Here is a 16560-nt window from a genome sequence, read left to right on the forward strand (position 1 = left end):
CTTTGCTTACCCAAGAGCCTCCAGAAAAGCTCATATTGTTGCTATCCCAACTGCTTTGTTTATAATGTCTGGATAGAACTAGAATCCCTTTGGAAAGGTGGCATGAATATTCATTTGAAACCTTGCATTCTTGATACCATGGCATCATTTGCACCTGAGCTAATTTTTAAAAAATATTTTATTTATTTATTCATGAGAGACATAGAGACAGAGGCAGAGACATAGGCAGAGGGAGAAGCAGGCTCCCTGCAGGGAGTCTGATGTGGGACTTGATACCAGGACCCTGGGATCATGCCCTGATCCAAAGGCAGATGCTCAGCCACTGAGCCACCCAGGGGCCCCAGTACCTGAGCTTATTCGTTGTCTTTTTCCTGAGATGAGACTGTACAGCTCCAGTGCTGCTGCACTGACGGATAGCCATGCTGGTCCTGAGAGAGGAACTGATAATAAGATGAAGTACCAGGTCCTGAGCAAACACCCAGGAATGTGCTGCCAGCCCTTGAAAGTTGTGTGAGAAGTTGTACATAGCAGTTTGGAAGTTCTCTTCAATACAGAGGAAGCAGAGGCATGAAAAATGCAAACCATAACACTGTGCACATAGAAGAACAAACCCAGATATTGGCTGAGTTCCCCAGGGAAGCGGGTGGGCAGAGGAAAAGGCTGAAGATCGGACCCTGGGGAGTCAGTGGATGGAGGAAAGGAGGATTTTGCAAATAAAGCTGGACACTAGTTGGAGACTTGGCGCAAGCCGTGCGGTATGATGGGATAGATGTTTCCGTATCAGTTAGGATGGCTTGTATTCGGTAGAGTGTAATGATTTAGGTTTGAAGAGAGCTTGGCTACCTGCATTTGGAAAGAGGAAGAAAATGAGTTTTTCAAACTATGAATACGACATAGTACCACCATCCTATTGAATGGGTGTCTTTTTTGATAATATCTTTATTTGAAGCATCATATGTACTGTAGAAAAGAAACCACCAAAAGATTTCTCTTAGAGACTTGTCAAAACAGTGAGACAAGGATGCCAAGGTATTCATATGAGTTGGATAGACTTGTTCCTAAACCAGTCTAGAACATATCTGTTTATCTTCAAGATGATTAAAAAATATTTGGCAGCTCTCCTCGATGGCCTTTGATACTCTTTAATAACACACACTTCCTTTTGTTTAACTAAAACAGAAAAGTACAGAGAGATGAAGCTCTCCAACATGCCGGTCAGTAAATGTTACTAGCTTACTCAATACTTGGTATATTTTATTGGACCAACAAGAAAGAATGATGTGGGAGCTGTAAACTCTCAACTCCTGGCAATAGTCTCTTGTTATTACGAACTTCAGTACGTTGAGGATGTGGTTTCTCAAAGGGATTTAAGTATTTTGGGCACAGTTCCAGGGACATTGTGTTCTACTCGACCTCAACCATTTCTACTGTGTCAGAGACACTATGCTTTAGAGATTAAAGGCCACTTTGGAAGGCTTGGAAGGCTTCAAAGTATAGGTACAAAATGAACTTGACCTTTACCCAAGATTTTGTTCCTTTTATTTTTCAAGAGCAGTAGCCATTTGGAAATATTGAGGAAGTCCTGACTCTTTTGTGAGAAAATGATACAATCATATTTAAGAGATTGAGAAGGTCTGGGTTTGCAGGCTGTTCTCACTCCATCAGGAGGCAGCTCCAGGCCCTGCTACTACACTAATTTAGGGATTCACACACATAAAAAGTAGTCTTGAGTTCTCTAGTTTAGAAGCAGGCCACGGAGGAAATAAATCTCCAGGGGTTTCTGAGAAAGGAAGAGGTGACATATAGGTGCTGCCTATTTCCACATATATCCATTTCTTTAGCAAACTTAAGTTTTCTTCTTTTTTTTTAAGATTTATTTATTCATTTTAGAGACAGAAGGATCACGAGTGGGAGGGGCAGAGGGGGAGAGGGAGAGAGAATCTCAAGCAGACTCTTCACCAAGTGTGGAACCCGGCATGGGGCTCAATCTCACTACCCTAAGATCATGACCTGAGCTGAAACCAAGAGTCAGATGCTTAACCAAGTATGCCACCAGGGATCCCAGATTTAAGTTTTCTATGGAATGAGAGCAGAGAACCTGAACATGAAGAGTGAAACTAATTAATGAAATCCCTTTATCAACTTGATACCTCTGTCAATAGGATAAAAATTAATGTCCTAATGGGTCTTTATGATCATCTTTTAGAATTTCCATGGCTCCTGTTTGTAAAATGATTGCCAGGCTGGACTCCTCTCTCCTTGAATTGTTTACTTTTCCTGCCACCTCTTTGTTTATCAAGGCTCAGATCATGGGGCCTTTAGGCCGTGTGTGAAATAAGACTCTGGTTGGCATCATCCTGAGGAGAACTTGATTAGAAATGTGGGACACAGGATCCCTGGGTGGCGCAGCGGTTTAGCACCTGCCTTTGGCCCAGGGCGTAATCCGGGAGACCCAGGATCGAATCCCACGTCAGGCTCCCTGCATGGAGCCTGCTTCTCCCTCTGCCTATGTCTCTGCCTCTCTCTCTCTCTGTGATGACTATCATAAATAAATAAAATAAAAAAAAAGAAATGTGGGACACATTTGTTGAATTATATTTATGATACTTAATGCCCCCAGATGATTGAGCATGTTTGGTTTTATAAAAAGAAATACTTTTTTTTTTTCAAAGCAAAGATCGATTTTGTATGAGACTATTCCTTGAGGATGAACATATTTTACAGAGGAAAATGTAGATTTCCCCCGATTTCAATTAAGGGAAGAACTGTAACAAGAACCAGCTGCTCTGAAGGCTGCCCATGAGCTCTTAACCCCAGTTGGCCTCCTCTCCAAAGCTAGCATAGCCTTCTGGGTAAAATGTCTGCCCATTTTTCTCCAGACATGCTTCCTCATTTTCCTTGGTTGACCCTGTTTTCTCAACGTACAGCTTATACCCCAGAGCTTCTTCGTCTCCATTTTTATTCCTTTTAAACATAAAAGATTTGTGTGGAAGATTTCTACATTTCACATTTCCACACTCTGCCTTATCCAGTTGGGATGGTTCAGATATCTCTAGAACAAACCTATCTCTACATTCTATCAACCCTATAGGAGGGACAGAAAGCTTAATGTTTATGAGCAAAGGCTTTGGGAACAGGAAAATTTCCGTTCTACTGTTTTCCAGCTAATATCCCTGGGCTTTAGTTTCCTCCTTTATAGGATGGAAATATTAATAGTGCTTGCCTCCACAGGGTTGGGGGGAGAGAATGCGTATGGAGAGCTTAGCCAGGGCCAGGCATGGAGAAAGATCTCAATAAATGTTAATAATAATGGTAGTGATAGTGGTGGTGGTGATGATAAAGGTTTGGAGTCTCAGATAGTCCTATTGCAGCATTACAACATCACATTTTTCAAATAAGAAATCAGATCACATAATCTGCCAAGGTTATTTGAATTTGCTACTGTGGCAGGCAAAATTAGTTGTCACTTAATGGCTGCCGTATAGCGTTACTCAGTTGAAGAGTGCATGGGCGCACGCATGCGTGTGTAAGTGTGTGCACATGAATGCAAATACTTTTAGGTCTTATGTCCCTACCTTGATGGTCAGGAGTTTTGCTTTAGCTCTCCTCCCACGTTTTTTTTTTTTTAATCTGACACAGTAGTTAATATTGTGCAGTGCACACAGTAGGCTTTCTGCAAATATTGAGTATGTTTTTATTTGATAGAAAATAACAGTCTTGTGCAAAATTGAATAAATAGACAATATTTTGATCTTATGAATGTTCTATTTTTAGAGGAACTACATTAGGAATAAAACCTTAGAAAATACCTAGACCTGGTCTTCTCAAGGATTCACTTCCTCCTCACTCTGGTGTTTGCATAGCACAAGACTTGTCCCACAATGGAAATGAAGTCAATGGTGGCAAATAATTAGCCATCTTTATGTTAGCTGTCTCGGTACCAAGCAATAGAAAGCCAACCTTGGCTGACGAGAGATTTATTTTTTTTTAATTTTTAAAAAAGATTTTATTTATTTATTCATGAAAGACACAGAGAGGCAGAGACCTAGGCAGAGGGAGAAGCAAGCTCCCTGTGGGACCCTGATGTGGGACTCGATCCCAGGACACAGGGATCACAATCTGAGCCAAAGGCAGGTGTCCCTAACAAGAGGGATATAGTGAACAGTTGTCAAAGAGCCCAGAGAATCAACAGGAGACTGGAGGGCCACGTTTAGGAATAGGCAGTAATCAGGGGAGCTTTGGCAAGTTACGGGCAGGAACCACAACCATGGTCTTTAGAGCTGGAAGCATCGTGCAGCATGCTGCCATGGGGAAGGAGAACCCAGAGTTAGCTTTCTTCTGTTGTTGGGTGACTCATTCGAGGATTAGAAGTCAGAGGGGTAGAGAAAGGATCTAGCCCATCACCTTCGATAATGGGAGATGATACCCAGGACCCTCCTCCCTATACATCTATCCACAAAGGAGGAGAGACAGTTCCCCAAAAAGAAACCAGGATAATAATTGGGAAAGAAACATGGATGCTGGGCAACCAAAAAATGTCAAGTGCCCATTATTCTCTTTCTCATATGTTGAGTCATGATGTTAGGCATGGTCGGTTGTCCAGCCGATCTTTAGTGTGAACCCTAAAACACAGTCTGAGATGTTCTGCTTTGTTGTTCCAGTCTTCTGGGTGGTTCAAGGATAGTCTTCCGTGTCATCATCCTGCTCTCATCTGAGTGGGAAGCATCCCTTCCAAAGAGATTAGATAGGAACTTGAGGGTTGAGAATATTGTGGCATCAGCATTAGATATTAGGATGAACTACCTTTATTTATTTTCTCTATATAAGTAGGAGTAAGTTCACAGCTATTTTTTACTGTTAATCAAATACAGGTAACACAAACACAGGGGACTTTTTGCTAATCTAACTGAAGTTTGGGGCCTATATAAGTAAAATATATTTACTTTCTATCAAAGGTGATGCTTTTGCAACAGGAGAGGATGCTGCTAGTTTGAAAATGGCCCTTATGTTGGCTGGGTTTTGTTTTTTAGAATGCCATTCTCATTTAAGGTATTATCCTTTGCTTCTATGTTGTAGGGGAAAACTTATCCATTCCGAGGAGCCTTTCCTCCGGTATGGAATCCTATCGCGTATTTGGATTACAACAACCTGTGGCGGACATTGGATAACATGGGGAAGGAGGTAAAGTGTGTGTTCAGCTTACATGTGACCTGTTACTAATAACAACAGCAACTGTTTAACATCCTTCAGTTCAGGGAACATTGCTCTGGACATTAACACATATCATTTCCAATGCACCCAGATCCTCTGCGAAGTCGATAGTATTTCCCCTTACGAGGAAAATGGGTGCAATGAGGATTATAGGGTAATTTCCCCAACACCACACAGCAAGGGAATCAGGATTCAAACCCACATCTCTCTGATTGTAATGTCTATGTGCTTTCAACTTTATGCCACTGAGAATTTGTGTGGTGTATTTTTGCCAGGTATCCTACTCATAGTTGCCTTATCCATGTGTGATGCTCCTTTAGATAGTAAAATAAAGAGGATTGTTCCCCCACAGTTTTTGTACCTAGTGCCAGGCTCTATAAGATCACTCTCACACACTTAAATTGGGGACTTAAAATGGGCATTCGCTTTCAATAATAATAATCATCATCATCATCATCATTACATATTAATTTACATACACATTTATTCCCCCCCTTTTGCATGACCATCATAATAATTATTATCATCATTATTATTATGGAAACACCATTAAGGCATAGAATCCAGAGATATATCCATCCCAAACCCATCACTATCTATATTAGAAATCTGTGCCAATCACACATTCCAACACAGACACAGAGACTGCTTTTCAGAGTTTGTCCTGAAGGCCTCTTGGCAAGATAGTGGGCAGTAACCATTACACCTGAATGTGGGCCCTTCTTCCTCCACAGATTCCAGCAGATGCACCATGGGAGGCCCCACATGCCGAGGAATGGGACAAGATGACTATGAAAGATCTTATCGATAAAATCTGCTGGACAAAGTAATCTTGACTATTTAAAGTTGACTTACTATCTTTCCTTTGGATCTTTCTGTCCTATCTTGAACTACAGTGGGGTTTTTCTCTTTTCTTTTTTTTAAGATTTTTATTTTTAAAGTATTCTCTACATCTGACACAGGGCTTGAACTCACAGCCCCAAGATCAGGAGTTGCATGCTCCACCTACTGAGCCAGCTAGGCACCCCTGCAGTGTTTTTTTTCAATAAGTTATAGGAAAGAAGGTTAGAGGAAACCTAATGATCAGTCAGTAGCAACTTTGAGGTAACTTTAGACACTTCAGAGTGGGTTTAAACATAGAATGAATCTAAAACATAAGAAAAAGAGGAGGTGAATTAAGTGGAATTTTTTAATGAAAGCACTGTATGATTTGCAGTAAAACAAGTAATTGTGTATTCAAATTATATAGCAGTCAGCTACAGAAGCAATTTGAGAAGATATTAAAGTAATTCCATACAGATGTAGAAAAATGTGGAACAGAAGGCAAGCTAGTCTATTTTAATGAAAAATATAAATTTTATGATGTTTTCAATGAGAACCTGTGTAATGAGTTGAGTTACTTATAGATTGTTTAGTCAGCTTTCTGGGGCTGCTATGTGAAAGCATTGTACCAGTCAGTGAGGAATGGTGGTGAAAGCGTTAGGCGTGGCCTCTAAACTCATGGAGTTAATATTATTCTAGCAGGAGAGACTGACATTATCCACATAATTCCATAATGTTACCAGAGTGATTGTAACAGGGCTTTTGATCTGAGGGGTAGGAAGAGATTCTTGGATACAGCAATCTTTAAACATAAACCAAGGACTTAGTGCATCAACTAAAAATTAATCACAGAAGATGGGAGGAGATAGGAAAGGGTGGACAGTGTGGAGGACATGGTATTTTCCAGGAATACCATATAGTGGATGAGAGAGAGAGAGAGAGCAGAAAGATGATGGTGTGGAGGGAAATGTCTTCTAGAAACGAGCCATAATATTTGGGTACAGACAAGAAGGGAAGATGATGTGGGAATATCAAATCTACAAGGAATGTGCCACAATGGATGAGGGGAGACCAGATGTATAGATAGTATGGAGATGACATGTTCCAGGAGTGAGCCTTAGCAGAAAGGAAGAGTGGATGGTGTGGGGGAATGGTATCTTCAAGGAATGAGCCACAGTGGAAGGGGTGAAAAATGAAAGTTGGATGATGTATGCATGCAGATGGTACCATCCATGAATGAGCCACAGTGTATGCTGGTAGACAAAAAAGCTGGATGTTGTATAGGGAGAAGTTATCTTTCAAGAATGATCCAATTGATGGGGTAGAGAATAAGGATGAAATGTATGAAGGGATGGTATTTTCTAGGTATGAAACCAAGTGGATTGGGGAAGGCAAGAATGGATATTTGGTGGGATGTATCTTCCATGAATGAGCTTAATCATGGAGAGAGACAGGAAAGTTTGACCATGTGGGGGAATGCTACCTTCCAGGAATGAGCCACCGATGGGGGAGACAAGAAGAATGGAATGTGTGAGAGGATTGTATCTTCCAGGAATAAGCTACAGTGGATGGGGGTAGATAGGAAAGATGGATGATGTGAATAGATTTTATCTTCCAAGAATGAGCCACTTGGATGGGGGAGTGGGATATAGGAAAGCTGGATATGTGGGGGTGATGGTATCTTCCGGGAAGGAACCAAATGGATGAGGGGGACAAAGGAAGAGAGGATGGTGTAGGAGAATGGTTTCTCCCAAGAATGAACCATAATTGACGGGGGAAATAGGAAGGCTGGATGATGTGAGGCAATGGTAACTTCCAGGAATGAGCCACATGAATAAGGGGAGCCAGGAAAGCTGGATGGTGTAGAAAGATGGTTTCTTCCAGGAATGAGCTACACAGATGGGAGGAGAGAGGAAGGATGGATGGTGTGGGTAGATTTTATCTTCCAGAAATGAGCAACATGGATGAGGGGTGGATAGAAAAGGAAGATGGTATCTTCATGGATAGAAAAGGTGACAGTATCTTCCTGGAAGGGGATAGACTGGAAGAGTTGATGGTGTGACCAGATGGAATGAGCCCTGATGGATAGGGGAGGAAGAAAGGATGGTACCTTCCAGGAATAGGCCATGGTGGACAGGGTGGGGAAAAGATAGTAAGGATGAATGGTGGGATGGCTTCTTCCTGGAATAGCAGTTTATGGAGGTAGACAAGAAGAGTGGATGGTGTTGAGGGGATGGTATCTTCTAGGAATGAGCCACAGTGGACTGGGGGAGATAAGGAAGGGAGGATGGTATGAAAAGATGGTATCATCAAGGAAAAAGCTACAGTGACTCTGGGTGGGGGACAGGAAGGGTAGACGATATGGAAACAAGGTATCTTCCAAGAATGAGCCAGTTGGCGAGACTGAAAGGATGGTTGATGTGGTGGATAGTATCTTTGAGGAATGCATCAATTGATGGGAGACATAGGAAGAGTAGAAATAGTTGAGGGGATAGTATCTTCCAGAAATGCACCACTGTAGGGGGACAGAGGAAGGGTGGATGGCTGGAGGGGAAATTTATTTTTCAGGAAAGAATAATAGTGATGGAGGTAGGGGCGGAGGACTGGGAGACTGGATGATGTAGTCCAGCTATCCCCTTAGAAACAACGCAGTGGACGTAGGAGGGAAGATGGAGGTTGGGAGATGGTATCTTCCAGGAATGAGCCACAGGCTATAGGGGGACACGTGAGGGTTGTACTGGAGAGAGGGGAATGGTATCTTCTAGAAATGAGCCATATAGATGAGGGAGATAGGAAGACTGGGTAGTGAGGGTAGATGGTATATGTTAGGAATGAACTACATGGATGGGGGGGGAGACAAGAAGACTGGGTAATGAGGGTGGATGGTATCCTCTAGGAATGAGCCACACGGATGGGGGAGTCAGCAAAGACTGATGTGGTGGGAAATGTTACCTTCCAGGAATGAGCCATAATCCATGGAGGTAGACAGGAAGGATGTGGAGGTGGGGGGGGCTGGCGGGCAATGATATCTTCCAGGAATGAGCCACAGTAAATCGGGAAGACGGGAAAGCTGGATGGTATGGAGGAATGGTATCACTCAGGAATGAGCTACAGTGACTGTGAGGGGAGGTAGGAAGGGTAGATCAAGTAGGAACATAGTATCTTCCAGAAATGAGCCTCAGTGGATAGGAAAGACAGGAAGGATGGATGGTATGGGGAGATGATACATTCTAGAAGTACACAGTAATGGTTGGCAGGGGAGAGGATGAGTAGATAGTGTGGTAGAATGGTATCTTCTGGGAATGAGCCACTGTGAATGGGGGAGGCAGGAAAGTTGGAAAGTGTGGGAAGATGGTATGTTCCAGGAATGAGCCGTTGTAGAATGGGAGGAGACTGGAGGTGTGGTTGGTGTGTTGGGAAGGTTTCTTGCAGAAATGAGCTACAGTGTTGAGGGTGGATGGGGAAAGGGAGATGGTGTGGGTTGGTAGTCTCTTCCAAGAATGAACCACAGTGCATGAGGGAAGACAGTAAGGATTTGTGGCTTGGTAGGATGGTATCTTCCAGGAATGAGCCATAGTAGATGTTGGGGAATAGGAAGGGTGGATGGCCTGTTGCGAGTTGGTATCTTCCCGGAAGGAACCACAGTGACTCAGGTATTGGGATGAGGTGGGGGGGAGATAGCAGCTACAGGAAGGATGCATGGTTTAGGGGATGGTATTTTCTGGTCGTGAACTACAGTGACTGTGGATGGCAGACCAGAATACAGATGATGTTTGGACCCAGTATCTTCCAGGAATGAGCCATAGTGAATGGAGGAGACAGGAAAAGAGAATGGTGTGAGGGGATGATACTATCCAGGAATGAGCCACAGTGACTGAGGGAGGAAACTGGAAGGGTGAATGATATGGCAGGTAACTTCCAGGAATGAGGTGTAGTAGATGAGTGTAGACAGTATAGAGGAGTGATGCTGGGGGATGGTATCACAGGAATGAGCCAGGCATAGGGGAGATATAAAGTGAATGTTGTTAGGGGAATGGTACCTTCCGGTAAAGAACCCCTGAGGATAAGGGAGGTCGGAGGGGCGAATGGTGTGATGGGTGGTATCTTTCAGGAATGAACCACTGTGGGTGGGGGAGGCCGGAGGGGCAAATGGTGTGATGGATGGTATCTTCCAGGAACGAACCACTGGATGGGGGAGGCTGGAGGCGCGAATAGTGTGATTGGTGGTATCTTCCAGGAATGAGCCTTTGTGAATGGTGGGAGATAGAAAGAGTGGATGGTGTGGGAGATGGCATTTTCCACATAGAGAGAACAGAAAACAGCTCTTGAAGGCCTTGAGATGGGGAAATTGATATGTTTTTGTTATGATATGACAGTATGCCTGGACTCTTAAGGATATCATGAGAAAGTAATGTAATTAGCTGGCGGAGAGTTGGTTGAGAGGCTGATGGTGGAAGATAGAACAGCCACATTCAAGATTTTTGCGTATTGCCATGAATGCCATTGAAGGGTTTTGTGGCAAGTGGTTTTTGTTTTGTTTTGCATTGTCAAGACTTCATTGGCTGTAAATGGCAAAGAATGAAAAGGGGCTGTAGTCATAATAAACCAGATAGGGATTTACCAGGAGGAGCCATCACTTTTATAACCCAGGTAAGGGACGTTAGACTAGACCAGGGTGAGGACAGTTGTTCAAATAAATGAGAACTGTATCCTTAACGATCCCTCATAAGCATATTGACTGTTTTTAGACTGTACCAAAATTAATATATTTGGAGCTAACCTGTAACTGCCTCAAAGCAGAGGAAAAGTTTATTTTCACCAGGAGTTAAAATATGTATTCCTTCAGAGATTTGTTTTTTTTCCCCCAGATGCAGTACACATGCTGTTTAACCACACTAAATTGTGTTTTAAAAACATGCTGTCCGGGGCGCGTGGGTGGCTCAGTCAGTTAAGCATCTGCCTTCCGCTCAGGTCATGATCCCAAGGTTCTGGGATCCAGCCCCGCGTTGGGCTTCCTTCTCACTGGGGAGCCTGCCTCTCCCTCTCCTGCTGCTGCTCCTCCTGTTTGGGCTATCTCTGTGTCAAATAAATAAAATCTTTAAAAGACAAAAAAGATGCTGTTCTGGGCAGCATGTCTGTATTTACACCTGACTGCCACTTTTGTTGTGTGACCAGGACTGCTAGGAGGTTTGCATCCCTCTTTGTGAATATCAATGTGACCTCTGAGCCCCACGAGGTGTCTGCGCTCTGGTTCTTGTGGTATGTGAAGCAGTGCGGAGGTACCACTCGGATATTTTCGGTGACCAACGGGGGCCAGGTATGGAGTGTTTGTTTGCGCCCTCTAACTTCATTTGTGGTTTTGCCCTCACCCAATGTGCCATCTTAATAACCACTCCTGTGTTTGGAAACGTGAGTGAATTTGAACCGTGAATTTTTGAAATAGTGTCAACCGACTTGTCTGAAACCAGAAGTTCTTTCCTTTTTCTCGTTCCTGGAGATGAGTTCACAGCTAAAGAATGTTTCGTTTTGAAATAATTAGGTTTCGGGAATTGGGTTCCTTCCTTTTGTGGGGAGGTGGGTAAAATTAGTCTAGCTCTGTGGGAGGAGCTTAGTGACTCCGACCAACTGATTTTCAAAAACTTCCAGAACCAGTAAAATCACTGTACTTAAAGTCGGCTCTGGTCCAGACAGGCTCTTGTCCCATAGTGCAAGGTGTAGAGTCTTTCTTCACTAAGTGAATAATTCCTCTCCTCAGGAGGTCTCCAGAACTCCCTAAATTCTTGTGGCCACAAGAGTTATTGGCCATTTAACCCTTAGCTTTAGCCAGTGTGGACCAGTTGCATCTTGGAAGTGTGTTTATACTTAGAAATTCCCCATTGCTTCTTTTGACCTGTGTTTTGCTTTCTGACCTATTGACGACCAATATTTGGTGATTTGGTGTTTCTAGTCCTCATTGCCTCCCTTCTTCTATAGGAACGGAAGTTTGTGGGAGGATCCGGTCAAGTGAGTGAACGGATAATGGAGCGCCTTGGGGACAGAGTCAAGCTGAAGCGCCCTGTCACCTATGTTGACCAGTCAGATGACAACATCATCATAGAGACACTGAATCATGAACTTTATGAGGTAATTCAGCCTAGTCAGAAGGAGCACATACTAGATAGGCCTCATGTCTTCGGCGGCTTCTAACCAAATATAATCCAAGTAGTGGTATAATTTGTGCTGGTAGGTTTTCAGCTCCGTCTTTCAAATTACCATTTATGATTCGCCTGCCCCGTCTGTGAGTGTGGCCTCAGTTTGTATTGTGGTTACTGCTCAGGGTCATTCTAAATGATCACCATGATGTTTCTCACCATCTGTACAGACTGGGACTCACAGGTCTGAGGTGGTATTCCATGTCTGTTTTTCAGTGCAAATACGTGATTAGTGCCATCCCTCCAACTTTGACCGCCAAGATCCACTTCAGACCAGAGCTGCCATCAGAGAGAAATCAGTTAATTCAGCGTCTTCCAATGGGAGCTATCATCAAGTGTATGATGTATTACAAGGAGGCCTTTTGGAAGAAGAAGGGTAGGCTGTGCTTCCTCCTGTTTAAATTGCATTAAGTGAAGGGACCCCACTCTTTTTAGGGACCCTCAATTCTAGTAGACATTGATAGTAGACATTGAACAGGAAAAAAGACTACAAAGATAAGTATTTTTAAATTTGTAGAGAAAGGGCCAGAAATCTCAGTCTGTCCATCTCTTCGCAGCCCCAGGCTATGAATGACCTCAAGAGCACTTACTGTCAATGAAAGGGAGGGAAGGAAAAGATCCTACCAAGTGGCGGAGGCACCATTGCCCTGCTTCCTGGCATATGTCCTGCCACTTACTCTAAGTGAGCAGAGTGACTCAAAGGGGTACTGTGGGAAGAGTACCCACACTCTTGGGCTTCACTTGCTTACTTAGCTGAGTGGCCTTGAGTGTGATACTGCCTCTCAGTGTCAGTCTTCTTGTGTAGAATAGTAACAGCAAGACCTGCTGTCGGGAAGTTGCGAGAATTAGCTGAGGCAGGGCCTGGGTGGATATGGTGGCTCTTGTTGGTAAACCTGCTCCTATTCAAAGGATTCCTTCTCCCACCTTCTTCCATGGGTTCCTAAGGGTGATTCCCTCTGATGCAGACCTCTATTTCCTGTGTATTCTGGGTCTCCGGGGCCACATTACAACTTGAGCCCTGCATTGGTCATACAATGACTTTTATCTAAAAGTCATTGGGATGGGTCATTTTCTACGTCTCTGGGTCAACAGACATCCTTGTATAGTTAATGTGTGTATTTAGTAAGGAAATATCTTCTAGAGTTGGGGCAAATATTTGAAATTTGCCTTCCTTTTAGCAAAAGAGTTTATGTTTGGGTATGTATATGTGTGTATAAGAATATATACACAATTTTTTCCCTAAATTTTTCTTGAGGTCAGTTTTAATCTCCTATGGATTTTCTCCTTATTAAGATTACTGTGGCTGTATGATCATTGAAGACGAGGAAGCTCCAATTTCAATAACCCTGGATGACACCAAGCCAGATGGATCGCTGCCCGCTATCATGGGGTAAGTTAGAGCTGGATGCTTTGCGTTTTCTAAATTGTGTTGGTGTCTTGGTGTGGATGCTGGCAGAGCATATGGAATTGAGCTCAAGTGATCATAAATAACACGACAGAAATATATCATTTCCATGTTTTAAAATATTAATGTTTTGTATGCAGCACAAAACACTGGGGAAATTTTACAAAAACTGACACTATTTTGAACTCGTGCTCATTTCTTTCTTTCCCCCATGAAGCTATTGAGGACAGAGCAAAGGAAGCAGCTAGACAGGTGGTATGGTAGACAGCCCCGCCCAGAGGTAGAATGTCCACAGTCATCTAGAATGAGAATTGACTATTTTACTGTGTAAAACCTTTCAAAGTTTGGGTTTCTGGGCTATAGCCTTTTCTGCACTCCAGACATCGTTACACAGCAAACGTTAGTATGTTAATTGTTACCCAGGGATATGATACTGATGAGTAGTGAAGAAATGCAGTTTGAGGAAGAGCCAGGCCTTGAGTGGGTGTCACTCTTTGTGATAGGTCACTCCACAGCTGTCCGTCACTAGGGATCGTCCAGGGTTTGGTTCTGTGTCTGGAAGAGGAGAGCTTTCCCCTTCTCTGCCCAGCACCCCTCCCCCACCTGCTCCGCTCTTGGGGGGCTGGGAGTCCAGAGAATGAAGCAGTGTTTTCACAAAGGAATTGGCTAAGGAGTCCTCCGCCTTCCCCGCTGTCCTGCCTTTGACCCTTCCTCAGAGCTCCACATATAAAAGAGCTGTTTATTCTAGCACATTACAACGGAAGAGCTCAGCTTCTATAGCAGCCAAGTGACTTCCAGAGACCAGCGCTTTTCCCCTTCACCCTTGGGAGAGTCGAACTCACGCACATTGCATCACTGCAGGGAAATTACAAAACCAGAAGGCGACCCATGACCCCAGCCAGACTTAGCAGGCTCTGCTCCTGGACTGCCCACAAGACATTTTTTTTCCACAAGACATTTTGTAACCACTTCTCTGGCTGCAAAATACCAGAACTAGCACCAGCCTCCCTGGGAAGGGCGGGTGCCCACAACCTAATAATCAGAGGAACAGCACATGCTCTTCAACTCTAACCCCACTGGACAAGAAAGGATACAGGCTGTGGGCAGGTTGCCATCACCTTCTGTGTGCCAGAAGAAAACTGAGGGTTGATGTAATGGATTCAGGAGACACTCAGGACCAATCCAACTGTGGATGATGGAAGGACATGGATGTTCTTCTTGCCCTGAGAGTTAGATATTGTGGCATCTGCCTTCCTGGGCTGTCTTCAGCTTTTTTAAGCCAGAACATGTATGGCAGCAGCTTTCCAGATAAGAATGGGGTTATTTAGGCAGTTCCTAAAAAGTGATACTCTAATCTTTTTTTTATCTAGACAGTTGCCTACGCCCTGCTCTTACCTTGACACTGCATTGTCTCCACCCTGCTCTTTGCTCTGGGCAATGAAACCCTTAACTACCAGGTGGTAATTGTCCAGTGCTGTGTTTGTGATACTCGTACCTTTTAGCAACTAGAAAGGACCTTGTACTTTCAAGCCGTGAAATGTCCCCAGCCCAAAGCCAGTATGTTTAATTTCCTCAATAAAACCTCACTCACCGGAATGGCCAACACTAACTGCCCTTTAGAAAAGGAGTTTTAAGAAGCACCCAGGATCTAAAAAGGTTTTCAGGGAAATCATTTAATGTTTCATCTGATACTGATGGTTTTCACTCAAGTCCTGTGTAATCCTCAAATGACTGATTCTTACATAAACTTAAAATTTAACCAGAATCATTACTAGCAAGCCATAACATAAGTGTTAAATCAAGCAAAATTATGACTATGTCCCATAAAGTTCATTAGTTCAAATGTCTCAAGTAGTCCACAGATTCCTCTGAAATGCTGTTCTCTAGATTAACGCAAATACATTTTGTAATCTTTGCTTCCTATAATGATCTCAGATAACAGCTCTGAAGGAATTGCCAATCAAATTTTGGAGCAGTTTAATTTGAGGGTGAGGGAGAAGTCGAAGTATCTGTTTTTGGCTCTTGCATTCTCAGTCCTTATCTACTTGTCTTTTTTGGTCTAGAACAAAAGAAACCAAAGTGTAGTACTTGTTTTTAAATGCAAAAGTAATTTCCTTGTCCTTTAGCTCATTTGGATTTTTGAGCACTTTCTACTAATAGCATATGGAAGGACTTCTGGTCATAATTCAGGTCTTTAAAACATACATGTGATTTAGTAATATCAGTATTTGTAGATAAATTATAACTGAGTTTTACTGAGTTACTGAATTTGGGGACTGGGCTAGGTCAGTTTCCCAGAAGCCAACTTGGAGATGGAGATTTGGGTACAAGGGGTTCCCCAGTGTGCTCTGGGGTTGCTCCCTGTGGGGAAAGGGAATGAATCAGGATCGTGCAGAGGGAGAGTTTGGGCTCCAGTGTTGTCCCCAGCAGAAGGTCTCAGCCATCACACGAGGAGCTCTAGAACTGTGATGGCCCTTCAGAGATGTCATGCACTGAGTGGACTTTCATACCCACTGCACTCCAGAGCCTATCACCCTGGGGAGGAGTGGGACCTTGAGCCAGGCAGCCCTCTGCTACAGAATGCAGTGGATGGGGGAAGGGTCTAGCCCTGAGCTGAGGGTAATGAGTGTTTGGTCATAAAGAGGGATCTGGGGGGCCCACCATGGCATCTACTACAACTGCTTTTTTAGATTTGGCTTTGCAGCTTTTATCAAGTATTTGGCAGAAGGCAGCAGTCAATTACCAGGATATCATTTAACACAACATTAATTCAACTAACATTTGATTTCCAACTATATACCAAGAACCACACTGAACTTTGGGGGTAAAACATTGAGTGGGAGGTGACCAGTTACTTAGGAGCCCACAGTTTAGAGGGATTTTGGAGCAAGGCAGATGGAAGACAGTCTGGCATTTGCTCTAATAGAGGGA

At 43.4% G+C, this 16560-nt stretch overlaps 1 protein-coding gene and 1 long non-coding RNA gene across 2 annotated transcripts in view; one reads left to right on the forward strand and one right to left on the reverse strand.

Annotated features, from left to right (window-relative positions):
* The window catches only part of MAOA (monoamine oxidase A), a 70501-nt gene that overhangs the window by 43417 nt on the left and 10524 nt on the right, over positions 1-16560 (forward strand). Inside the window, exons 4-9 of the mRNA XM_026012243.2 lie at positions 5077-5181; positions 5946-6037; positions 11209-11350; positions 12007-12156; positions 12441-12600; positions 13518-13614. Coding sequence (XP_025868028.2) covers positions 5077-5181; positions 5946-6037; positions 11209-11350; positions 12007-12156; positions 12441-12600; positions 13518-13614 — 746 coding nt within the window. The remainder of the gene's footprint in view (positions 1-5076; positions 5182-5945; positions 6038-11208; positions 11351-12006; positions 12157-12440; positions 12601-13517; positions 13615-16560) is intronic.
* On the reverse strand, positions 161-15830 carry LOC140596074 (uncharacterized). The gene is made up of 2 exons (XR_011998105.1): positions 12407-15830; positions 161-843 (listed from the first exon to the last, which is right to left on the reverse strand). It is a non-coding gene; the product is annotated as an uncharacterized lncRNA (long non-coding RNA).

This window comes from Vulpes vulpes, chromosome X (genome assembly GCF_048418805.1).
Source record: "Vulpes vulpes isolate BD-2025 chromosome X, VulVul3, whole genome shotgun sequence".
Lineage (NCBI taxonomy): Eukaryota > Metazoa > Chordata > Mammalia > Carnivora > Canidae > Vulpes > Vulpes vulpes.